Genomic DNA, 27,884 nt, shown 5'->3' on the forward strand with positions numbered 1-27,884 from the left:
TACTCACTCACATTACAATATGATTCTACAACAATTATGAATTATGTTCATGAATTTATCTTCCTCTAAGAAAGGGTTCCCATTTGTGCTGAGTTCCAACATGGATCTTTTGGGGGTCCTAGTTTCCTTGTCCCACAGCAAAGAGGCTGGCTGTCAGCCAAGCAGGTTAAGAAAAATCTCACTATACTGTGCTTAAGCACTACATAAAAATCCTCAAATGCATATAATTCTTGACCTGATGTTGTTCCTCATGAACACATTCATATAATGATTTGCTGCCAATTTAATCTATCCTTTAGAGCACAGTAAACAAGACGTCAGCTGTTTAAACTGGATAATTTAACTTGTTGGTATTAAAATGAAAATCCTTTCAATGTTTTTTTTAATTTATTTTCACTGTATTCCTGCTTCATTTCAAAGTATTTTTCCATGTGGTTAATAGTCCAGTTTCTTAATTTATTTGGAACAGCACAATGCCTCATATTGCAAAGAATTATTTTGTATACTTACTGTACAAGGGGACTGCTTTGCCCAGCTCTATAGTCTACCAACATCCTCTTTTAAGACCATACCAACAAGCTCTTTTAAGACTTCTCCCAGTTTACTCTGTTACATGGAACTCTACCATTATTTATGCATATTCATTAAGAACTACGTGGTATGTTATTCTCTGGCATATCTGTGCACAATTTAGACAGCCCTTTGGGTTACAGTCCTTGTGAATATTTCCCTAATTCAATAATATATTCCTGCTTTCCCCTAGAGTGGAGGGCTTTTCAAATGTTAACAATATATATTGTTAACTGTTTTTCCCTTTTTGAATTGCTTTAATACTTAAAATGTGTCATTCAGAACCATAGTTGTACTGATTCTTCACTATTCTGACTATAATCTGTTGATTCTGTTTTGCTCTAAATATGTGATCTACAGGCATTGCATCTACTATCTCCAGCCATACTCTTTAAATAAATTGATCTTGATTAAAAACTTATTAAAATCTTTATGGGAACACGGCACTTGGTGTGATGTCGTTGATAGCATCAGAAAATCTATTCTAACCAGCGGACATTCCTCCCAAGTCTGTATTCAGCATAAGTTAATTCATTATACGTTTTACACCACTTCACCTCTCTAAACCTAAGTTACCCAAAACCTGTCTTAGATTGGCTCCACCCTGCAACAAATGCAAACAGCAGCTGTTATTCTGCCATGTGCTGTAGACCTGTCCAGTTTGACCCTTGTGTCTTCAATTGTTGGCACTTCCTTTATTTTGTTCAACTTATTCACTGACTTGCACTCTCTGAAGTTCCATTTGAAGCAGTTGACCTAATTAAGATGCAGACTGACATGACATGCCTTAGCAGCAGGGCAGACACGTCTGTGGTTGTTTCCTATTTCCTCTCTGGAGCCCTGTCCATTGAAGGCAGCCTACCCCTTACATGAGCTCAGTGGGCAGCTGTTCCTCCCCCTCACGTTTGAGGGACAGAGGTCCCTCTACAAAATGTGAATATCGTTACGAGGATTTAAAGTTGCAGTATAGCACAAGTGGTTGCTGAATAAAGGTGGTCTTATGAATAGGACTTACTACTTTTAAGACATTAGACTTATGATTGTTTGAACACAATTTAGTTATGGAACAATATTGTGCAATGAAAATATTTCACAATCATTGTAGACTAGTGCAATTAGAATTACTATCACATTTAAAAAAGTCTTTTACCTTGATGAGAATAGCACCATTTTCAGTCTTGCACCCTAAAGTGGATTCTTTTAATCATAAACTTTGAACTTTATTCTTTACTATCATTCTCTTCGAATTAGAAAGAAGGATGTGCAGCATGTAATGTCATTGTAAATCTCAGATGAAAACGAACAACACTGAGTAAATATTTTCACTGTTTTAATCTTAAAAGCTCTTTATACTGAATTTAAAACGCTAAAGTGTTTTTTGATTGAGTTTATCTTAATAATAAAACTTATTAAAGATCACAACAGTGGTCAACTGTGAAGAACAAAATGAAAACCCAGATATGACTTCTAATACCCCCAGATGTCTTGTCAATAATGGGGTCATTTGTCAGCAGCACAAAATGGCCTGTGTTTATGTTCATTTAAGTCTTTTTTTTCCACTGTGCAGCAGTACATTCTACATAATTTTAGAATAAAAGGTAAAAAATCGGAATGAAACTGGCTGTGACTTGTTGATTTGATTGTAAAAGGGAGCAACACAAATCCATTAACCTTCCTTTTTATTAGTTGTACAGACAAGCCGTGATCACAGACCTCTAATATATTATGTCTCTTGTTCAAATTACAACTTATAGTATGTAAAAGTAACTGCATGAATGTAAGATTTGATGTGCCTTTAAGGTATTTCCCATGACTAATCTTCTGAACTTCTTCAATTGGTTTTAAATCATGCTGTTGGTTTGGGGTGTTGTCCAAGAAACCTAAACCAAGAGGAATAAACCTGTTTTTTAGTAGACAGTTTTTTATTGGAAAGTAAAAGAAGGTTGAGCATTTGGCTGCTGTTTAATGACAAGCCAGTATATTATGTTTCTTGGTTCACACAAAGGTAGAAATGATAAATGAAAGACAGAAAAAGTTAATCATGGCATATTCAAGCAAGGTTTTCTCTGAACAACATTTTGAATTTCTTAATATGAGCCCAGTATAGTGAGGGGATATACAGTATGTTCCAAGCATGGAATTTTTGTACGTTACCTCAGTCAACAAGATGCTTAAATATTTTGCTTCTCTTTTCTACGAGATATTACAATACAGTATAATAATTGCAACGAACTAAGAAATAATAATTAGATAATATGAGATTATATATTTAAACTATATTCTAAAATTTAATATTTTAAATTTCACCCTTACACCCTAACACAATAACCTTTTTAAGATTTTTATTGTTAGACATCAATCTTTTTACAACTTTCATAGCTAACAGACTTTAAAGCACTACATGTGCTGTACACCTGTGTACTCTGCAAAATGTAAGATATGTGAGAAGATATATCAGATGTATCAGGCAAAACTGATTCTTGTAAATCCTGATCTAGCTCTGTTCTTGACAGTAGCAGTAGTAATACAGAACTACAGTGTGTATGAAAATGCAACATACTCACCAAAGCTCATGACCAGTATTTTCTTAAATTAAAAAGCCTCCACAAATTATCAATGTTCTACTGAGAATAAGGCCTTAACAATTGAATGTACTGTATAAGCGTTAAATAAATCCAATGCAAACAGCAAGTAAACATTGTATCTTACACCCCTGTATATATCAATATTGTATATATTTTTTCTATGTAATTATCAGTTTCTTATTGATTCTCATTCATTATTATATTCTTCATTTAAAAAAACCAATACATAAACTGGTTTTGGCTTATTTCATTCTAGAATGTGCCCTATTAACTTCATAAATATATATTCCATAAAAGTTTTATTGTATTTATAATTGTATACTGCTTTAATGACTTACTTGTCTGCTAATTCTATATTTATGCATACACAATACAATGTCTTTAAAATAAAAAAACAGCTAAACTTCAGCAATACAATATACAACACAAGAACACTTAAGCTTATTCATGATGCTTACCACATGCATCACCTCATCGTCAGCTCTGTGCCTGGAAACCCATGCAATAAATGATAAACAACAATATTCAACAGTTTGTAGGACAGGATTTAAAAAGTAATCTCATGTGAATTTGGATTATTTTCTCCCACTGACTTCACCTCCTTTTCCATCTTTGCTTGACAGGAAAAATATTAGTTACTCTGCCCCCCTGACCGAGACAAAGCAACACAATCATTTGCCAAGTTATTTGGAGGAGACGAAGAACTGTGTTAGTGAAATTGAAGGCTAAACAGTGCCACCCAATAGTATAATCGCAAATAACAATATATAGTAAACCTACAATGTTCTGAGTCTACATTCTGATCAATACTGTAACTAAACCACTGAATGTTCCTCACTGAAAAACAATGGAAATTTATCAGGAGCATTTTGCTTCTCCATCGAAATAAGTTATGGACATTGGCCCTTGACATAAATGTATTGACATAAATGATACTTTAAACTAAATTAAATCAAAGAGTTTGTGAATTGTAATTTTATAAACATGAGTGGTAACTTCAATATATATTGCAAAAACAACATGATTGTGCTTTTTCGGACATACAACAATATACTACAACAATGGTACAGGAACAATTTTCCATGAAGATGACTGTGATTGTTTGATTGTTCACAGTGTAATGGGTGATTGATTGTTCATAGTGTAATGGGTGACCCCTACTGGCCATATATCACCTGTATAAAGGCAGTGGACTCTATATTCAAAACAAGTGTTTAAAATAAGGTATTAGGTAACTCCCTGAAAGAATGAGATGTGAGACTACTGAAATGATATATGCAGTTAACATGCAATTATACTGTACATCTCATTGTATCTAGGCAATTTTGAGATTTTCTTAATTTAAGTGTTGAGTTCATGTGCTTGTGTGAGCATTTTGAGTATTTTTTTTACATTTATTTCATACTGTATATTGGAAAACATATAAATAATAACAAAAAAAAATTTATTGGTTTTTACTGGCTCAATACTGAGATTTCTCCGTAATAAGAAAAAATTTAATGATTGCCAGTGACTAGTCTTAGTATATACAATATACAAATTAGTAATGACATCCCATGTACTGGGGAAACACACTCCATTGCAATTTGTTATTATTGCCAAAGTATTCCAGAGTACATTCAGGATTAAAAAGGAACCATAAGCATTATATTAAGATCTAGATTTAATAGAATTTAGTCCTTTAGCATTCCTAATCCTAACCAGGAGGTTGTCCCAAAGATGAAAAGCACAGTAGCAGAAGGTTCTGTATGAAGTCTATGCCTTGAAATGATCAAAAGATCTATATTGTAGTACATTCAAGAACATTAAAAAACACAAGGAATGTTTGAAAAAGATTTTATATGGTTTTGAAGGAACTTAAGATCAACTTTACTATTATCACGTATACTCCTCAAATCAAAAGGTCACACCAGCTTACACTAATATCTCTACATCTTTTCTATCAATGACAAAGATCTCAGATTCACACAAAAGCAACAAACTACTGTATATAGATATATACTTTATATTATTTACTGTATCCCAACAATATGAACACATATTGGTTATGGTTTAGATTAGATTTAAACAAATTTACACAATATCAAAATCAATAATTGCAATGGGCAGTTTGTAAAAGCAGAGGAGTCACTCAAACCTCTTCCAACAGTAACATTTTCTAAACCATTTCTTTATCAGCGCACTTATTCATCTCGGTGTAATTAAAAAAATGTGAACTGAGTGTCTCTACATCTACAAAGGAAATTCCTACATAAGGACCATTTGTATTTCAGCCAAGAATGCAAGTGGTTTTATTTCTTCATAATGTAAACTTACAAAACAGTAAGTACTGTAAATATGTCCACTATGCACAATTTGGGAATTCACAAGAACACACTTCCACGTAGTTTAATTTTGTTTTCCTTTGCATTTTTGTAATGTGTGGAACATGCCATGTCTTGAGACTGCCATTTGGGTACCTTCACACTGGAAAATATCCCAATACTTAAATAGAAAATGTATGTTCAGCGGGGTTCCAGGTTTTATTTAGATTGGAAAACCTTATACTGACAGGCTGAAGGAACTGAACTATTTTAGTCTTGAAGAGAGAACACTACAAGAGTCCTGAGACAAGTATTCAAAATTCTCAAAAGAGCTGACAAAGGCAACACAGTCGATTCCTTGAGAATGAACAGTGAAACACGAACCAGAGGGCACAAGTGGAAACTATGTGAAAGTGCATTTAAAACCAAGAACAGGAGGCATTTCTTTGCCCCAAGGGAGTGTGGGACTATGAAACAAGCTACCAGCCACATTGTTGAAGCCGATACTCTATTTTGGAAAAAAGGCCTTTACAAGGACGTCCACCACAAGTCAGAAGCAAGCTCAAACTAATGATACACGAGAGCACTAGAACAGGTTGTGAATCACTGTTTTTCTCTCTCCAGTCGAGTTCTTAATTACAAGCAAACTGATTTCAATTTTCTATTTAAGGTTTAAATTTCTCTGTCCGAGGGTTTAACATAAATTTAAATTTATGTTTAAATTTGCTTTCAGCTCTCAAAAGATTAAATGGGATTTTTAATGGATATCAAACTAAAGAGTGAGTAGTCACTGTTGAGTTTCAATACTACTAATACTCATTGTGAGTGTTGGATGCATTTTTATTCCCATAAAGTTCTGTATGATGAAGTCTTCTGTAAATACTACTGCAGCTAGTGTACAGTCAGGTTAATTATCACTTGCGATTAATGGCACAGTTGGAATGAAAACCAACTGACACAAGGTTCCCTCAAGGCCAGGACCAAGAAAAAGTCTATAGATATTATTAAACCTTGTTTTCTTATGGACAACATAAGCTGCCACACAGAGATACCTTTAAGTGGAGATCCCCTATCCTGATCCTGGAGGGCCAATGTTTGTGCAGGTTTGCTAAGTCTCTTAAAAGCTTGGGAACTTGAAAAGCAGCAGCAAGCTGTTAAGCTGCTTCAATTCAGCCAAAAAAGAATAATGGCAAACACACCAACCCCTTTTGGCTCAGGGTTGGTGACCCATGTCCATATGGTTGCTAGATCCTCCTTCTATGTCAATCTTATTGATATGGGTCACAGTACACCAACAGTCCTTTATTTTACCAACTAAAGTGCTAATACCAGTTAATATATTTCACTATTAAACAGTGTAGCACATCCAAGCAACTGTTCATAAGAAAACACACAATTAGACATACAATATTATTAATCAGTTATACACCTCACCTTCTCCCATGCCTGCTCTCACAGGTTAAAATTTCTCTCATTTTACTTGGAAAATGCTACTTAAATGATTGAGCTGGTAAACTATGCTTTGGAACCTCCTGTGCTTTAACTCAAAACCTAGATTCTCTGCACTCTGTGCTAACCTTATCAATGACTTCTTGAAATTTAGTTTTGCAGATTAAACCTGTGCTGAAAGCACTTGGTCTGGTGTTTAGTAACTTCTGTTCTAGTTTATCCCATTCATTGCAGCTCAACTGGGATTTTATCTTGCATCTAATGAGCTGTTTGAATCTTTGAACTTGGTCTTTAGAGTACAGAATAAAAACCTTGTTAAGGAAGTTAATAATTTGCTGATGCTTTCTTAAAATTTATTTACAGGATGTATAAATCTTGGCTGTGCTAAATCTGGTAATTTCCCAATACCTCATGGTATTTCACAGATACTAGATGAGTATCTATACAAAACTATACAAGGTATAGTTTCTGCACTTGAAAGCTATGTTATAGAATTTTGTTAAGCTAAACTGATAAGACTAGATTCATGCTTACTGGCTTCCAACATCAGCATTGCTGTATTGGTGATTTCAGTGTTGTTGTCAACAGTGCTGAAATTAAAGTCTTGAACAATGTTCGAAACCTTAGTGTTTATTTTTCACACTGTGTTGTCATTTGAAGTCTACTGTATGTTAAAAACATTTTTTCCAACTGCATAACACTGCAAAGTTAAGGTACTTGCTCTTTTACATACTGATAAATTGCCATGTCTTTATTCATCAATATTAGATTACTGTAATGTCTTACTTGCTGTTGTACCTGCTTAGGTTCTTAATAGGCTTCAGCATGTCCAGAATTCTGCAGCTCTCATGCTAAACAAAACTACTTGTAATCCCTGTGAGATTTAGAGTGGATCTTAAAGTTCCTCTGCTCACACACAGGGCACTAAACATTCTACTTGCAGATACATACCTATTGCATGAGTACAGATGCTTTTGGAATTTGCATGGAAAATGCATTATTTTATTACTGAAATATAAACAGAAGAACAGAAGAAAAGTTAAAAAAACACAGGGCATCATTTGGCCCAACTTGCTCATTTGGTTTTAGTGTAACAAGGTTATGTTTTACTGGCATTTTCTTTCAATTGTATCTCAATTACTACTATGAAACTCTTAATCCTTGTAATGGGGCACACATTCCCATCTCACTATGAAAGATGAAGATTACTTTTGGTGCAAACTGAGACAAAAAAGACATGAATATCTGAGCCAGAGCATGACAGATCAGGCAATTAGCTTCTGTTTTTTTTTTTAAACTGGGAAGCCTGAAATACAGTATAAGAAACTACAGCAAGTGAGTTACTATGACCTGAAGGAAGAAGATTAAATCTGATAACCACTTATCCATAATTAATCTGACAAGAAAGATATTTATGTAGGAAAGATGCCAAAAAAGTGATTGTCTCATATTGTGGAATGTATAACATAATCATCAGATACAGAAAGCTGGTACCTTTGTAAGTATAATAAAAACAGAAAAGACAGAAAAGGCTGATTATTCATCAGTCTAAGGCTAATCCTTTCATACTCAGCACTCAGTTTACTGCTTCTAAATTCCACAACAATTCTCCCGCCATCATAGAAAAAACTAAAGGGGCAAGCTTAAAAAATACGGTAAAATGAAGATCTGAGAAAACCATTAAAAAACCTGTAGAGGAAAATATGTTCAAAGAACTCAATCTTAATTATCTTTACTTGTGACTTACAGTACAATCATTTATCTTTATAAAGATAAGTATAATAACTGATATATAAGAAGGCAATAGTCATACAAGAAGGTAATAGAAGAAGGTGTCTTCATAGAAGAAGGCCATTGTCAATAGGTAATAGTCAGACTGGTAGTAGGTACCTGTAGTAAGACTTATAATATGGGTAAGAGACCTATTGGTCAAGGTGCAATGATGACTCTAATCCATCTCCATACTGAACCACAATTAATTACTGTATGTGACTGTACATAATGGTTACTCTATGTGATTGTTTTAATTTATTTCTATAGAGAAGAAGGAATATCCTTGTAAAGGAACTGTTGTATTAACAGATTTACAAAAAAGTCCAACTATTTTAGCAACATTCACCTTGTACTTCCACGCAAAAATTACTGTAGCAACTATTCTAATATTTATTTGCTGCAAGAGACAATTTTTTAAAACTTTAAAAGCAGAATTTCAACAGCTGTATCTAAATAAATGTTAAACATGTTGTATGCATTCTTTGAAGACTGCTTAGTATGATCTTTAGACAGTTACCCCAGACTTTGGAAGTATCTCATATCAGTATGAGAATGCCTCACAAACATTGTACTTCTAAAGCAGTTAAAACTGTTAACAGCTTAAACAGTTTAAATACAGATTAGTATTCAACATGCATACTTGTTTTTTTAGTTAAAGGCATTTTCGTATAGTAATGTAGGTTAAAATTACAACAAATAAAAATAAACCTGATCATGCTGCCTTCTTAATATTCTTATTCAACTTAAGTGAAACAGTAATTAATTTTTACCCACAGTTATTTCAAAATATATTTTAAAAGCTCTGTGTACAATACAATCTGACTGAATATGGCATGCATTGTATTGTAAACATTATAAAATGCTTAAGGATAATTTTCTAGACCATTTGCATACAAAAAGACCAGCTCTGTTCAAAGATATACAACAATTAAACTGCAATACAAGATGTGCTGATGCTTGTTATCTGATAATTCCTTGTAAATTATAAACAAGCCACAAAGGACTCTGCATTGAGTTATTGAGTACTGTAAGATGAAATTATTCACTTTGTAATTTTTTACTGAATGACAGTTTTGACCATTACTGAACTCAATTCATCATTCAAACCACTGAGGAGCTGCAGTAGATTTATAGCCTTCTAACAATTCTAAATATGCAGTGTGCTTCAGGAAACAGCCTTTTGAGAAATTTGCTGCTGACAGTTTTCTGACAGCCAGTATCTATGCATAACTTTTAAACTTGGGAAGTTGACCTAAAAATAAATACACCGTAAGAGGTAACGTCAGTGAATGGATTACAGGTTTTTACTGGATCTCTGTTACAAATTAGTATAAAATGCAGTTTAGGAAACATGCATACAAAATTCAAGACAAAATGTTACTCCCTTAAACTTGCCAATCTTTCCAATGCAATAACTACTGTACATGCCTGAAGATGGGGTAACATGCAGTCTATGAATATTGTGTGTCAGCTTGACCTATTACTTCATAGAACAGAAAGCCTTATGTGAAAATCATATGAAAGCTTCATAAAAAAACACCAATTTTTTCAAAGACTTAACCTTCCACAGCTCAGAATCAGTTATTATTTTCAAGAAACAGAATAACTTCCTGTCAAAGATTTTTTGCAATATTTCATCACATGTGTACAAATGATATCCAGAATGCCCTTCAGTAAACTATTGGTAAAGGTTTTATAATAGAAATATAATTCGATTTATGAGCACTTTTCAAAAAATTCTTAGCACACTGCAAAAGCACACACATTATATATATATATAAGTAAAATAAGTAAGTAAATAAGTAAAGCTAAGAAAGTAAAACAAAAAAGAAAAAATAATGCACAACAAATTAACCTAGTGATACTAAAATTAAATTAAAGATTAAAAACTTTCATTAAAATTTAGGTCTTTAGGAGAGATTTCCAATGTTATACATTTATAGAGTCTTCTGTGTAATGGATATGGGCAGTAAGTTCCAAAGTTGTGGTGTCGCACACAAAAAAAGCTCTATTGTCTGTTGTGTTCTGCCTGGTCTTTGGCAGAGTAAGAAGGCCTGAATCATTAGATCTCACATTAGTTTTCTACCTAAGTATCCTCCTTGTCAGATTAATTATGGATTAGTAGTTATCATATTTTATCTTCTTCCTCCAGGGCATGATAATTCACTTACTGTAGATGCTTATACTGTAGTTCAGACTTTCCAGATTTAAAGACCCAGAAGCTAATTTACCAGTCTGCCATGCACTGGCTCAGATATTCATGTATATTTTGTTTCAGTTTGCTACAAAAGCTGTCTTCATCTTTCAAATTGAGATGGAAATGCCTGCTCCATTAGTAAACCATATATTTAACCAAATGTCCAAATGGCATCTGTATTTCAGTATTAGATAGGCAGAGTAAAGGGTTTAACTGAGTAAAGTAAAAAATGGGAAAACTAGCAGTGAAACTAGTCTATGATGGTGATTATTGTGAATATTAAATAGTAAAGGTCCCACCACAGAATTCTGTAGAATTCTATGAGTAAGGGAGAAAAAAACAAAAGATTCAAAACAGACAAGATTTACGAGAAAAGGCAAAGTGGGAAAACAGTGGTAGCTAATTGCCTGAGTGACAAGATCACATTTTTGTCTAGGTCCAACAGATCACAGCAAAGAGACTGCCATTCAGATCTATCCTCTCCAAAGCAGAGGCTTGCTGGAGACACCAATCAGAAGGAATAGACAAAAAAGATCCCAGGCTCATGAACCACTTAAGAGATTTTAGGAGGCAACACCAAGAAATACCAAGCTAGAAAAACTATGCTTTCAATAATAGTAGAAAAAGCAAATAAACATTGACAAAAACAGTATCAAAAGAGTGAATAAGTAAACCAAAAATGTAGTGAAGACATGACACCAAACTTTGAATGGAGGCACAAGACAATGGTCAGATTGCATTAGTGAACATTTTTACAATTTACAACTAATATTACTATTCACAGAACTTAATATATATCCAGCACCCTATCCCAGACATAAATCTCACCATACAGTATACGACAAGCTTTTTTAACACAAACCATAAATCACATCAAAATGTGAATTTAAGATAATCTATATTTATGGAAAATCTTAAAATATACACATACAGTGCCTTGCGAAAGTATTCGGCCCCCTTGAACTTTTCAACCTTTTGCCACATTTCAGGCTTCAAACATAAAGATATAAATTTTTTATTTTATGTGAAGAATCACCAACAAGTGGGACACAATTGTGAAGTGGAACGAAATCTATTGGATTTTTGAAACTTTTTTAACTAATAAAAAAATGAAAAGTGGGGCGTGCAAAATTATTCGGCCCCTTTACTTTCAGTGCAGCAAACTCACTCCAGAAGTTCAGCGAGGATCTCTGAATGATCCAATGTTGTCCTAAATGACTGATGGTGATAAATAGAATCCACCTGTGTGTAATCAAGTCTCTGTATAAATGCACCTGCTCTGTGATAGTCTCAAGGTTCTGTTGAAAGCGCAGAGAGCATCATGAAGACCAAGGAACACACCAGGCAGGTCCGTAATACTGTTGTGGAGAAGTTTAAAGCCGGATTTGGATACAAAAAGATTTCCCAAGCTTCAAACATCCCAAGGAGCACTGTGCAAGCGATCATCTTGAAACGGAAGGAGTATCAGACCACTGCAAATCTACTAAGACCTGGCCGTCCCTCTAAACTTTCAGCTCAGACAAGGAGAAGACTGATCAGAGATGCAGCCAAGAGGCCCATGATCACTCTGGATGAACTGCAGAGAACTACAGCTGAGGTGGGAGAGTCTGTCCATAGGACAACAATCAGTCTTACACTGCACAAATCTGGCCTTTATGGAAGAGTGGCAAGAAGAAAGCCATTTCTCAAAGATATCCATAAAAAGTCTCGTCTAAAGTTTGCCACAAGCCACCTGGGAGACACCCCAAACACGTGGAAGAAGGTGCTCTGGTCAGATGAAACCAAAATCGAACTTTTTGGCCACAATGCAAAACGATATGTTTGGCGTAAAAGCAACACAGCTCATCACCCTCAACACACCATCCCCACTGTCAAACATGGTGGTGGCAGCATCATGGTTTGGGCCTGCTTTTCTTCAGCAGGGACAGGGAAGATGGTTAAAATTGAGGGGAAGATGGATGCAGCCAAATACAGGACCATTCTGGATGAAAACCTGTTGGAGTCTGCAAAAGACCTGAAACTGGGACGGAGATTTATCTTCCAACAAGACAATGATCCCAAACATACAGCAAAATCTACAAAGGAATGGTTCACAAATAAACGTATCCAGGTGTTTGAATGGCCAAGTCAAAGTCCAGACCTGAATCCAATCGAGAATCTGGGGAAAGAGCTGAAAACTGCTGTTCACAAACGCTCTCCATCCAACCTCACTGAGCTCGAGCTGTTTTGCAAGGAAGAATGGGCAAGAATTTCAGTCTCTCGATGTGCAAAACTGATAGAGACATACCCCAAGCGACTTGCAGCTGTAATCGCAGCAAAAGGTGGCTCTACAAAGTATTAACGCAAGGGGGCCGAATAATTTTGCACGCCCCACTTTTCATTTTTTTATTAGTTAAAAAAGTTTCAAAAATCCAATAGATTTCGTTCCACTTCACAATTGTGTCCCACTTGTTGGTGATTCTTCACATACAATAAAAAATTTATATCTTTATGTTTGAAGCCTGAAATTTGGCAAAAGGTTGAAAAGTTCAAGGGGGCCGAATACTTTCGCAAGGCACTGTATGTCATGAACATGACAATTGGGATGATAACCAGAGGGAAAATACAAAAAAGAAATATCTTGCTAAAAATATAGCAGACTTGAAAACATTTCAAACATTTCAAGTTCTTGTTAGAGGAATATACTGTAGCACACACCCTAAGAGCTGAGGTCTCTTCCCTGTAGAGTAATGTTATGGATGTATTCTTTTCTTGATGATCAAAGTGGAAGACTAGGCACTCCCAATATTGTCCCTATCAAACCTATCAAACTGATTATTTATAGACTTCAACCAGCTAAAAAAACACCACCAGGCTGACTCAGTATGGGTATGTTACATAACTGAATGCCTAAAAATGCCAGCAGCCATGTCACCCTGCAACTCACAACTGGCAAACCACTGAAGCTAAGCAGGTGTGAGCCTGGTCAGTACCTGGATGGGAGACCTCCTGGGAAAAACTAAGGTTGCTGCTGGAAGAGGTGTTAGTGGGGCCAGCAGGGGGCGCTCACCCTGTGGTCCATGTGGGTCCTAATGCCCCAGTATAGTGATGGGGACACTATACTGTAAACAGGTGCCGTCCTTCGGATGAGACGTAAAACCGAGGTCCTGACTCTCTGTGGTCATTAAAAATCCCAGGGCGTTTCTCGAAAAGAGTAGGGGTGTAACCCCGGCATCCTGGCCAAATTTCCCATTGGCCTTAACCAATCATGGCCTCCTAATAATCCCCATCTATGAATTGGCTTCATTACTCTCTGCTCTCCTCCCCACTGATAGCTGATGTGTGGTGAGCGTTCTGGCGCACTATGGCTGCCGTCGCATCATCCAGGTGGATGCTGCACATTGGTGGTGGTGGAGGGGAGACCCCATTACCTGTAAAGCGCTTTGAGTGGAGTGTCCAGAAAAGCGCTATATAAGTGTAAGCAATTATTATTATTATTATTATTAAATGAAGTATTCCCTTTGAATCTTTTGTATTCTTTCACAAATTTCATTTGGAATAATAACACCTATTATCCAATATATAAAAATTATTAAATGTTAGGAATGTATTAATAAATTACCATGAATGTACAGTAAATTATGTTTTCTCATATTCCTCATGTAATAAATTCAATGTAATTTTCTACAATATTGCATTCCTAATGGGGAGTGAAACATACTGTACATTTGAGGTTATATTGCCATAATATTCTTCTGTACTGTAGTTCCTGCATCATATGTTGTAACAGCTTCTATCTAATACAGAAGAAACACTTTACATTTTAATTCTGTCATACATTCTTTATTTCCCTGTATAAGTAAAACGTATGTGGTCATTTAATCATTTTTGTTAAAATGCAGCTTTAGGAGATTATTTTAATTTTGATATACTGAATGTAGTAATTGTTTCAGTCAACAGTTTCACTAAATTAAAAATATGACCAGAAATATTTAAGCGGTCTTTGAAAACCATCTTTGATTAAAACACTATTTGTTGCTGGATAGAAACAAACAAAGACAATTGTAGATATTTATATACCATTCAGGTGAAAAGAAAGGCTTATAACATAGAGCAAAGCCTCCCAGGTTTATCATTGCCCTAACTACACAATAATCTTCAATTTTGCAATATATTACATATCTAGGTTATGAATATGAATGAATATGTATAGGAATAGTTATTATTGGTTGATTAGTTGGTGATTCTTCACATAAAATAAAAAATTTATATCTTTATGTTTGAAGCCTGAAATGTGGCAAAAGGTTGAAAAGTTCAAGGGGGCCGAATACTTTCGCAAGGCACTGTACAGTACTATAAATACATTCCTGTTTCATGGGATTTCTAGTTTTAACCCTTATATAGATATGTCAAGACTATATCCTCTTCCAGATACAACACTAATCCAAACCTTAAACCATACTGAAACATGCAGTATAGTCCAATATGACACAGATGAAAACTGTTACAATGTAATATAATAATACATTTTATTTAATATAGCACCTTTGAAGGTGGCTTCTCAAAGCACTTTACAGAATGACAAAAATAATAAAAAATACACAACATCTGCATAATGAGAATACACAGTGAGAAGAGACAGTAGATGGGAGTACAGAATATAGTAGGAGCAGAGGAGTAAAGAACAGAACCAGTTAAATAAAGGCTCTTCTAAAGAAGAAGGTTTTGAGTCTAGATTTGAAGGAGTTTAGAGAAGGTGACTCTCTGAAATCTGTGGGGATAGAGTTATACAGCTTTGGGGCATAACAGTAGAAGGCCTTACCACCCATAGAGTGTAGACGGGCTTGGAGGACAGATAGGAGACCAGAATTAAAAGAGCGAAGGTTGCGAGGTGGGGAGTAGGACGATAGAAGCTCAGACAGGTACTGGGGTGTCAAGCCATGCAGAGCCTTATAGATGAGCGTGAGGATTTTGAAGTAGTAAACGTCAGGACAGGAGCAATGTGATGAAAGTAAAGTAGAGCGTTACAGTAGTCAATTCGAGAGAAGGCATATGTGTTGATCAGCTTTTCAGCTACAGATAGCGATAACATAGGATGTACTCTAGTGATAATGCTAAAGTGAGATGAAGATGTTTTGACAATATGTTGCACATGTGGGTTGAATGTCAAACCTGAATCAGATATCACCCACAAGTTTTTCAATTTAGACTTGTTACAATCTTAATCCCTCCTCTTAAGGACGTTCTGGCACTTTCTCATTTTTGATGATGTCATGCACCTGCCTCCAATCCTGCCCCTCCTTATTTAAGCTGGGCACTCTCGCTACTCTGGGCTCTGCATTGGAAGACAGAGCCCCGCCTACCATCAAGTCGCCCTACGTCGGCGGCTTGAGGGCATAGGCCTCCTACGGGGTTAAACGCCTGGCCTCGTTATCCCGTTTTTATTCACCGTCCCTCTACCGGATCCCGTTCTGGTTTTTAACTCTGTTTTGTCACATCTCGGCTGGATCTCCCCATTTGGACTTTGGGACTTCGCCCCGGATTTCCCCCCTAGAATCCTTGGACTTGTTTGCCCTGGGTACGCCCCCCGAGCACCAGTTCACCATCATCACACCCCCCTGTCTGTCAACCCCTCCTGATCCTCGTCGTCTCCTCCCTGACTTCCTTTTCCACTTACTTCCAGATAATACCATCTGCATAGGGTCCAGAACTATGCTTCGTGACAAGAATGAAGTAACAATTTACTGAAATAAAATGTGCTCCTAATTTTACTGAATGTCAAAGTTTAACTGAAATTCTGACTTTAGTCCTACCCTGTATATGAACCTTACCCTACTGTTTAAGTAGGAGGCTTTAAACAATATTCAGTAAAGCATTAATATCCAAGCCCTGTACTGGTAAAAGCAAAATCAAGTTTTTATGGATACATATCTGTGAAAAATATTGTTTTGTTTTTATGAATAAGGTTATAAATTAGTTTTACAAGACAAAAGCCCAATGCTTATTTTTATATATATGTAATATATGATCACAATTACATAATATATTGACTATCACAATATTATATAGCAAAGTTTCAAATGATTTTCTCAGTCGAAACTATTCTTTACGCACAGTTTCTCATTTTTAACATACATTTTCTAGTGTACACATAAATAATTCTTTTTTGACTTTGCTTTTCAATTTTGCTACAGCTTTCTTACCCATTTTTTTCAATGTATTCCATACATCTAAGTTTTTGTTTTAACATGCATGGTTTCTTTTATTGAAAATCTTGTTTTTGATTCACAAGGGGTTTATGTTTTTACTTTAAACTCCTCCATTTTATTAATTACCTCTACAAATCTTCTAATAACAAATCTTCTCTTTTTGTTAAAGAGCATAACAAAAGTTATTATTATGCTCTATACTTGTTAGAATAAAACAGTTTCATTGAAAAATATTGTTTTGTTTATTTCTATCATTCACCAAGCCCAAAACACACAATCTACCAACAGTTACAAGTTTTAACTTTAAGATATTTTACCTGAAACAATCAAAAGAATTAACTATGTCGTAAAATGGAAATAGTAAGATGTAACTAGTTGATTGGTTTGGTACCAATTTACCCTTTAAATAAATCCATTTTTAAACAGTGTGTTTTAAAACCATTTGTGAATCTAGTTATACATTATAAAGCTTTAATGAGGTAAAGTTAGGTTTAAAACAATGGTCATTTATTTGATTGTTTTGATCATCTGATTAAAACGAATTATTCACAGTGATATTAAAGTTTGTCTTTCTATATAAGGTTTGATTTTGATACTTTGATATTTAATTTTAATCTATGAATCTGGGTCTGTAGCTACCAGATTTCTGAAGGTCAGTGTTATTTGTTAATATAACATATGTCAGTGCTATAATTATTTAAATATTTTGACATTTATTATATACAGTATGAGCTGTTATTTGAGAATATTTGTGAAAAGATACTATTAAAATTCATCATATACTAATTAACTATCAATTAATGGTATACCAAATACTGTTAAACTAAGTTACTGTTAAACCAAATACTGTTAAACTCAATTGTTCCCAAGAGTAAATGGGAATTCAAGAATAGTTCTTGAATTTTTTACTGTCATGTGAATGAATTGTAATTAGTTAAATTTTGGAGTGTCATTTTCAAAGTAATGTGATGGTTTTAATAAAGGTTATTTCACTGTATTTTCATTTGTAGTATTAATATTAATAACTGAGTACCTGTGAGGAAATTATTCAAATAAATGTAACCAAAGAAGGACATACCAGAGCTGCTGGTCTATAAAAGTACTGATATAATGCTTTTAATAACATAGAGGAAACAACAATAAGGTGGTCAATCTAATTGGTCTGGTGCAAAAGGTAAAAAAACAAACTAGTATGACTGTTAATGAACTATAGAAATGAGAATTCATATAATTGCTTCTTCCTGTGAGCAGATTACTTTAAAAACAAATACCAAAATGAACTTCGGTTGAAAACCATTTGCACCTTGGCACCAATGGGTGGGAATGTGTTGCCTTTATTTTACCCTGATAGTTTGAAACAAAATCTAAAATGCACATTAGGGCAATGTGTATTTTAATTAATAAAGGCATCCCTCTCCTGTGAAATTAGAAGAATTTAATTTCGCAGTAATCTTTATCAAAAGAATGAAACAACATCTGGTGTTAACTCACCTACAGTGTCACATGGCTCATCTTTGTGCACGCAGAAATCTTTCCTGAAATATGAAGACAAACTTAAGCAGTCCCAAAACAAAACTGCAATGATTATCTGACCCATTTACACATAATTTGTATGGCTCAGTGAACAACTACAAGGCTTCTTTATCTCCTTCAGTGGCACTGCACAGAAAGTGGATGGGATTAGCAAGGATGTTGTAACATTCATCTAGCCATAAAACTGATTTAAGGTTAATTGGGAGACAAAGTGCATTAAACACTAACATTTAAGGGTCAATGCTAAAGGCAGTGAACTTAATAAACAACAACCAATTGGAGTTCTGCTACAGTTCTCAGATGACATTAACCAGTGTACATGCCTTAAGTCACAGCAGAGGGGCAAATCAGAAAGCCACAATCAGGAAGTTCTTTCAGCAGCAATTTTTCTGATTGGCTTTGTGTTGATGTCAAGGGTCACATGCTGGTAAGACTGGGATCTAGCACAATATCTCCTCAATTCTCAATGTTCCCTGGATACATTTTTACAACCTTTTCACGTACATTTCATTTTTCTTTCCCCACAATACTAGAAATATAGAGTAAAGCGTGAAATGTCCCATTGAACAAAAAACATTGAAGTCTATTGGTTTTAAAATCAATATCAACATGTATCAGTACATTTCTTGGTCATAAGGGACAAAAGCTGTTAATAAGCTCAAGGAAATCATGTATCAGCATTTTGAATGGTAATAACATCGCGTCAAGAATTTCAGACACTTGAAATTCATAATTAACACATGGGCACCAAGAGCCACCATGAATTACTACTAAAAAGGTAATTAGGAAAGTATTTAGGAAAGTAAACATAATAGTAGAAACACCAAACGGGACCAAATCAAGCTGTTGCAGCATAAATCTTAATATTTGATGAAAGTGCTTTCTCACTCCTGCTCAATGCCAGCAGACCATTCCACAAAACCTCTCAAATATTTAATTTCTATTAAAATCTAAGGAACAGAGGTATCTACTGCACAACCTGATATAGGGTGATTTGATTTATTTATCAAACTGGTTTCTTTGCCAATAGTTTCTGAGCATGCAAATAGCCATTATTGATGCCAATAGTCACAGAAAATCATGAACATGATGGTGGAAAGCATGGAGCTGTTAGCAGGCATGGAGACTTGACTGATTTGTTTATATTACTGCAAAGTCTATCGCGGGACACTAGAATGTTTTTGTTTAGACTACAAAAACTAATTTGATGTTGATGTTTAACACAACCCTCAAGGTATTTTTGCCAAGATTTGTTTAAGCAGTTCCAAAATAATAGTCCTTTATTCAACCAGATCAGTCAGTAGACAGCAATGTTTCATGCCCATATAAGCAAAGCAGGTTAGGTCAAATTAAGTAGTCACTCTAATCTAACACATCTTAAATAGGTAATCAGTTCCTAAAAAAGATACACATCACAACAACAAAAAAAGCTGCAAACATATTAATATCAGAACTATTACAACTATTTAAAAGAATACACAAAGCATGTCAGCACAGAACTAACAGCAAAACAAATTTATTTTCTATAACATTTTCAAGATGCACAACTTGCACATTGTAGTGGGTAGCAAGCTAGAATAAGAATAAACAACTGCTCTATCCTTTGAATGTGACACTCATCCATCACAAGGCCATGGATAAATGGGATCATTTAGTATAACCAACTAAAACAAACCTGCATATCTTTGTGTGATCATAGGAAACCAAATCATTCAATGACAACTGGTAGTGAATGCCCTCAGCAAAATAAAGTCAAAACTGTTATTTTTTCTTTAAAGCTTTTTTGATCATGACATTTCAATGATAAAGTATATTATAATATATCTTTTATCTTTTGGCAAATCAATGCATACATTGTATCATAATAAAATGGAAGCATACTGTATTTTGTGTTCAACATAGGGATTTCAAGTGTTTTAGTTTAAGTACATTTCAGAGCATAAAAGTCAGAGCTTGACTAGCTTGCATAAGTCAAGCAAAGCTTGACTTCTCCTTTGAGGCAATAACTGCATGCTACTCAAGCATGCAACCCAATCAACTCACTACACTATCCGTGTAATCATTTGAGATGTTTTGCTGAAGCCACTTTGAGTTCTTGCTCTTTCTTGGGATGTTCTGTCATCATTTCTTAATAAGCAATTATGTAATTAATGTACTGTATTTTTAGTAAAATACTCAATTGGATAGAAAATCTGAGTTTGACTTGATGATCTGGGGATATTCAGATTAACTTCTTGATTGCATTGGCTCTATGTTTTTGATCATTGTAATGTATGATGATGATGTTACATATGTTGTAGGTTGTGTTCATTAGGCCATCTTAATCATAACATTTACCCTGTACTTGTCACAGTGCCTGACTAGTAAAAAACCCTGATACAAAAGAGTCTCACCTGATACCAAAATATGTACACATAATGGTGCTTAGTGATACCATTATGTGTACATATATTGGTATGAAGTGAAACCCATTCGTTCAGTTTTTTCAAACCCTTGATATTTATTTATGAATAACAATCACAATCATAGCTCTGATTACCATGAGATCTGATTATGTCACTTATCAATAGTAATAAAAAATGCATTAACGAATAACATTTTAATATTTTTTAATAATTTAATTTTTTTTTATTCTTAATTATAATGAATATAATCAACACCATAGCCAGCAAGTGCTTCCCCATACCTTGTGATAAGTATAGCAGTATCAACTGATGGTAGGTCATCCCTCCATCTTGTAGAAAAATCAACATGGATGTTCTTCCTACCAAACTCTTCCTGTTGCCACTTACAGAAGCTCTCCAGCATCTTTTCCCCATGATGGCCAATGTACATGTCTGTCTGTGAACAAAAGTGTGGATTAAAACCATACACAAATGATTTGAAAAGGTTAGGGAAACAGCAAATATACTGTATAGCTGATGTTTTTACAAATTTAGAAATCCATTTTCCTGTTTTTTTGTGATACACACATAACATTTCGAATAGCCAGTTGCTTATTTTTCACGTGTCAGCTCATATCTATAAACCCCACAACCAGACTAAGCCAAAAATGAGGCAGTTATACAGTATTGTGTTATACAGTTATACAGTATTATACTAATAGTGTTATACAATACTGTATAACTGCCTCATTTCGTATAACTACTGTATAACTTACTGTATAAGTGCCTCATAATACAGTTATACAGTATTATACAGTACACAGACACTTTGATTGACAATGGGTATTTAAGGAGGCTGGAGACAGAACCAACTGATTCAATGTCATTAGTCACCACGAGCAAGATCAGAATTCTTAGAATATTTAAACATGTCAAGGCAAAAGGTTTTCAACCTCTTAAACTTATTTCAATTTCAATTATAGCATCAGAAGAAGTGTAATTTAAAGAAGTGTCCTCTTTATATTATCAAAGCTGATGAAACATCAACAAATTAATGATTGCTGGGGTGTGACCAATTTTAAACTGTGTATCTGTAAAAAGAAAATGCAATTTCATTGGGCAGATTTGTTTTTGTTGTAACTGTAATGTAAAATTTCATTATATCTACAAATATGGTTTCTTACAATACAGTCATTATTTTTTAGTATTAGTAAATGCCAGTACATTATTATTAAATTGATTTTTAGAGACCAGACTTAATATTTCTCAGTATAATACACAAATCGTTTCACCATATCATAATCCATTCTTTGTCAGCTTTTGACCACTATATACAGCATTATATGTGTTAAAGCCATTATTAAATGTTTCCTGTGTTCCTAAGAGGCAAAATAAATATTTAAAAATACAGTACTTACCGGTGTTTCCTGAAGTAGCACAAGCTTGGTCAATCGAATGTTAATTTGGATGCCAAGGCTCTTATGTTGAAATAGGTTAAAAACCTAGAAATAAACATATTTAAAGTTCAGTATTTTGTTCTCATAGTTATTTAATTTAATCCAAATTTTCATAAAAAATATACACCTTCAAAAACAAAAACCCAAAGCATTTTTGCCAGACATCTCGATTATTTCTGTTTACAACCTTAAAGAACCCTAAATATCTGTTCTTTATTTTCTTTTTGCAGCTTATATTTAATACTCATTCAAGTTTCAACTTTTACTTAATAAATATAAAACTCCTGCCACATTTGCTTAATGACACAAGAACTAGTAAATTACTATGATGATACAGTACATGCAATATGGTTTTCTAAACCATAGACCTTAGGGATTACTACTGTATGTCTTCTGAATTTTGCTCTAGTTTAGTTCTTAATTACAGGCCAATTGATTTCAATTTCATGGTTGGGGCAAATTTTAAATTAGCCTTTAGTGCCCTGTACATTTTTAATGCAAATTGCGATTAGTATCAACCCTGTGCCAAATTCTGAGTTTCAGAACTCCTCCATTCAGATCTTTTGTTTGAAGTGCAAGATATTTGACCCCTGCAGAAATAAAAAAGTAATAAGGGGAGTATTTGATACATTGTCGTTGTAACCTCTGTGTGTTCCTCATAAGTTAAACACCTAAAATATTATGTTGAGGAGAGGCTGCTTAAGGTGTGAATGCTGGCATTGTTATTAACAGACACAGTGGTACCCAAGGAACAGGGCTGGGGACCACCACACTAGGTGATACTGCTGACTAATATGATTTAAGTTATAAAATACAAGCAATTAAAATGAAAACTACCTTTATGTAATTGCTTTAACTAATGGACAACACTTCATATTGCAACCAATATATAGTTATATGACCGCTCTTGTGAGTTTTAAGGTAGTATTACAGGTTCATTATGTTCTATATATGAAGATCTCTGCTATTTAAACTCAAAACCCATATTGTATCACCAAGTTCAAATTCATTCAAAGAATACTTCCCTCTGTAACACTGTGAACCACTTACATCAAATTGAAAAAGGGTTCAGTTTAATCATTACTTTCAGTTGACTATATGACTTAATGAACCAAATAAGAATTTGGGGAAAACACTTTAGTTCTATAACACCTCATTATATGAGAACAAAAATCAAAATTGTTTAATCATAATCTCGTTGGGCTAATATTATTGCTTTTTTTGCCAGCACAATAGATAAGCCTCATTAAAACTCAGCAGGTATCCTTGAACATTAAGCTCCTGAGGCTGTGGCCTTTGCTAGTATAATAGTCACATATACTTTACTTGAGTTTCACATTTCCTTTAGCTACTGTACCTAACTTAAAGGAAAAGGAAAACTTGTAAGGAAAAGGGTAAAATCTTGTAAAGGAAGTTGGCAGTTATGTTTATATACTACTGTACATTCCTTACAAAATTAATCAACTTCTTAATCTCAGCTTGTTAAAAGTTGGTAAAATTAATTATTCTATGCCTTGATCTAGAAATAATGTGCTGAACTGGGTGCATTTCCTTAAATAACAGTAATTACTGTTTAAATTGTAATAATAAATTAATTGTGGTATTACTGATACCTATCCTAATCTATTATATGTACTGTACAGTACATTTTGTAATACATATATTCTGAACACAAATAAATTTCCATGGAATAAATACTGCAGACTTGAGAAATAAAGATAGTAACTCATTGTATAAAGAGAAAAGATTAATTAAAGAAGCACTAGTAGATCCCACTTGTGTGTACATATCCATAAACATTTCTACAAATTATTTACGTTGAGTGCTTCCCACGCTGGGGAGTGTGTAAAGTTTGTAAATTCCCCTTGTGGGATGTGGATTATCAACTTGACATTCCAACAAATAACTTTATGGGTAACTAAACAAAAAATGAGGTACACTACACTGCTGATTTCATTTCTTAGCACTTATGGTCTAATAATGTGTATGTCTTAACTAGACAATCATTTTTTAGGTTTAGAAGTGATATTGTGAACAAACACATGTGACACAAGGTTGACAGATAATAATAAGCTGTTGGATATAAATTATGATAAATGACACAAAGCGTCTGAGCTAAAAATAGCCACTTGAGGAGTGCAAAAAGGACCATCAAAAGTACACATATGAATAACAAATGTGAAATTGAGGATGAAACACCAGCTAAGACAAAAGTCAAATGTTTCCCATACAGTCTTTAAAGGTTTCTAAAATTAAAGTGTTAAATTATTATTTCTTTATAAAAGCTCACCATATTCATAATTGTGAGAATGAATCTTTTAGCAGCTTCTGGTCCATAGTAGCTGACCATGGCAGGATCAGCGACAACTAAGGTCTCCACGTTATAATCTTGAGGTACTTTATAGGAGTATCTTTTTCCTCTTCCATTTTCTGTTAATTTTCTGTTCTTATTTTTCTGTTTTTCTGCAAGATGAAAAAAGAATTATGAAATTCCCATCTAAACTAGTAAGAGGTATAATATATAATTAAACTATATTTATTCCAAGTTATAACTACTGGGTGCATCAGTAAAATCAAGAATTGATAGGCTGTTTAATTAAATAATTCAAAAACAATAGCCAGCTTCAAGATCCTGTGACTACAGCTAAATCATCTTAGAAAGAACTGGATTCACATGTATAAAAAAAAGACAATTTTACTGCTGGATTATGACACCACATCCTGTAGATACAATCAGTTATTGCTATTATGGAAAAAGAAGATATGTTCAACAAATGTATTGTATCCTTTGCTGCTGTAGAAACACGCATTATCAGGTAATGTGGATAATCAGCTCCTAGGTAGACCCAAAACTAGAAAGACAAAATGTCAAAGAACCAGGTAACTAAATACTCATACACAAATTTAAAGAGCATTCAGAACTAAATACAAGAAACAGGCTATGCATTAGCAGGTAATTCACATTCAACTTGAACCATTAATACATGGCTAATATGTGATGGTCACTCATACAACATTAGTGGATACATGGCATTCAGCAGAGACAATTCAAAATTGCAAGAGACAGTGGGGTAGCACTAAACATCAAAAAGAAAATTCAGGCAAAGTTAATCTATGTGAGAAAAGGGTCTTAGAATCTATATGGATCAAACTTATAAAAAATATGGGAGTATGTATTTTTACATGGGTATAATTTTATACATACAGTATGTTACAGATGCCCATGTTTAGATATTACTTATAATACCATTTTATCCAGAAACTATTTAAAAGTTAATGAGTAGTTATCATGGGAGATTTTAATTTTCCTCATATAGATTGAGAAACACAACATATAGGCATGTCAGTAGCTGAAACTAAAATGGCAGACATGGCTAACAATTGCTTCCTTACTCACTTTGTGAGAATACATACTTGTGGTACTAATGGAACTGATTTAGTGTTTCCCCAAAATAATTCAAAACAATATATTGTATATTTTGATATACAATAGGTTCAAAATAAATATGACATGAAATCAATAAAATAGCAACAGTTCAAAGGAATTGTGCTGGAAGCACATTAAATGTACAAATTAAAGGCTAAATATGAGTGACCCAAATGTAATCGCAGAAAGCTATGTGTCTGCTCCTCTCCAGACTGACTTTAGAACAGAAATATATTTTGTCTAAATAAAAAAAAACTAAAACAGTGAATGAAGCTTTCCTTGAAAGACAAAAGCTTTTACAACAGCAATCAGAAACAATTTCTTAACACTTAACACTTTGTAAATTGAATTTAAAGAAAGTTCAGCTATTACTCTAACACTGCTGCTAAGGCCTAAACCAATGCCTTTTGTGATAAGTACAGTATATTGGTGTGGGCTGTAATTTAATATTTATTGTATAAAATAACTGTACTACAACTTAAACTGTATCCAAGTGAGGGTGGTACCTACCTTTTTATTTAGTGAAATGATGAATATATTATGTTACACTATATTTGTTCTGAAATATACAATATTTTTCATTTTTTCACTACACTTAAAATACATGTTTTTCTTAAACATGCAAGTAATGTTTAATAGTTATTAAAAGATAACAAAATTAGTTTACATATTAAATATGTGTAAATATACACACAAGTATGCATATATATGAATACTTTAAATTTTCATACAATTTCAATATATGCCAAATACAACATATACTGTACCATACAAAAATGGCACATTATTGTTTAATCTGCTCACAGAGAAAGAGAAGGTCATTTTCATCCGGGAAACTTTTTTTCTAGCAAAGTCTTTATTTTTTTTCCTAATAGTTGTTATTAGCCATCACAAGGAAAAATATATCTTCAATGTCATTGGCTTAAATAACCTTACTCTTAAACAGGAGTTTCACTCAGGATTTACAATAGCAATAATGTAGACTGATTGCAGAATTTAATTGACAATAATAAGCAAAAGTGTATCCAGTCTCCTTTGAAACTGATGCTGCACAAACAGTAGTTAAAGTCTTTATCACATTCCTTTTCTCCTCTAGGACAATTAAGTATAATTTTAGAAAAAGGCATTTCAGCTGCTGTTGATGTCAACAGAACTGGTTGACCTTGCATTGAAGTTTGCATAACATAAATGTTTTGTCATTCTTCCTTACATAATAAAAATGGCTTTACTGGTGCAGCCTTCATTTCAACCTACTCTATCTTGTACTTTCTATCTAGCGATGACATTTTCTCTGAGAACATTAAACCTTTCCTTAGAGAAAAAGGAGTTTTATCCATTCCCTGCCATAGTGAGACATCACCTCGTAGAATTAAAAGCTGTAGACATCTGGAAGGAGTTTCCAGTATGTGAAACAAAGTTCTTATTGTGAGCTGATTTACAGCTCCTAAGAAGACCCATGATGGGATCAGGGCCTATGAGTGTCAATAACCAGGTTTCTGTGGTGGATCAAATTTTACTTTAAATTGGCATTCTAAGAGAAATCACATGCAAAAAGAAAGATAATAAAAGATAGTGTGCTGGTGCTTTATACTGCAGTCTCACAACTCCAGGATGCTGAGCTAAATCTCCATACTGTAGATAAACCCAGTTTAATTTAAAAAAGCAAAATAGTATATATAATATTACAAATAATATATAATATACAAAATATAATAGTATATAATACCCAATTTTTATTTTTCTATATAAAGTATAGAGAGATTAAGTTGAGTTAAACCTATGAACAAATGTTTATTAATAATCTGTATAAAAGGTGAAAGACAGAACCGTGCCCCTTCTTGTGTGATGGAGACTGCCTGGTTACTAACAAAATGATTGAAGCCAGACTGTCAATAAAAGTAGCTGTCTTTAGAATAAAATGTTCTGTTTCAACAATCAGCACACTAGTTCAGAGAGACAAGCAAAATTTGAGGGCCAGCCCGCATCCCAGAAGGAAGAGGGTCACCATGCTGGGACTG

At 34.0% G+C, this 27,884-nt stretch overlaps 1 protein-coding gene across 1 annotated transcript in view; it reads right to left on the bottom strand.

Annotated features, from left to right (window-relative positions):
• The window catches only part of LOC148673403 (A disintegrin and metalloproteinase with thrombospondin motifs 19-like), a 120,535-nt gene that overhangs the window by 81,820 nt on the left and 10,831 nt on the right, over nucleotides 1–27,884 (bottom strand). The window contains exons 4-7 of the mRNA XM_088629823.1: nucleotides 24,730–24,902; nucleotides 22,401–22,484; nucleotides 21,285–21,439; nucleotides 18,557–18,600 (exon numbers count right to left, since the gene is read on the bottom strand). Coding sequence (XP_088485949.1) covers nucleotides 18,557–18,600; nucleotides 21,285–21,439; nucleotides 22,401–22,484; nucleotides 24,730–24,902 — 456 coding nt within the window. The remainder of the gene's footprint in view (nucleotides 1–18,556; nucleotides 18,601–21,284; nucleotides 21,440–22,400; nucleotides 22,485–24,729; nucleotides 24,903–27,884) is intronic.

The sequence above is a fragment of the Lepisosteus platostomus genome, chromosome 4 (assembly GCF_059453375.1).
Source record: "Lepisosteus platostomus isolate fLepPlt1 chromosome 4, fLepPlt1.hap1, whole genome shotgun sequence".
Lineage (NCBI taxonomy): Eukaryota > Metazoa > Chordata > Actinopteri > Semionotiformes > Lepisosteidae > Lepisosteus > Lepisosteus platostomus.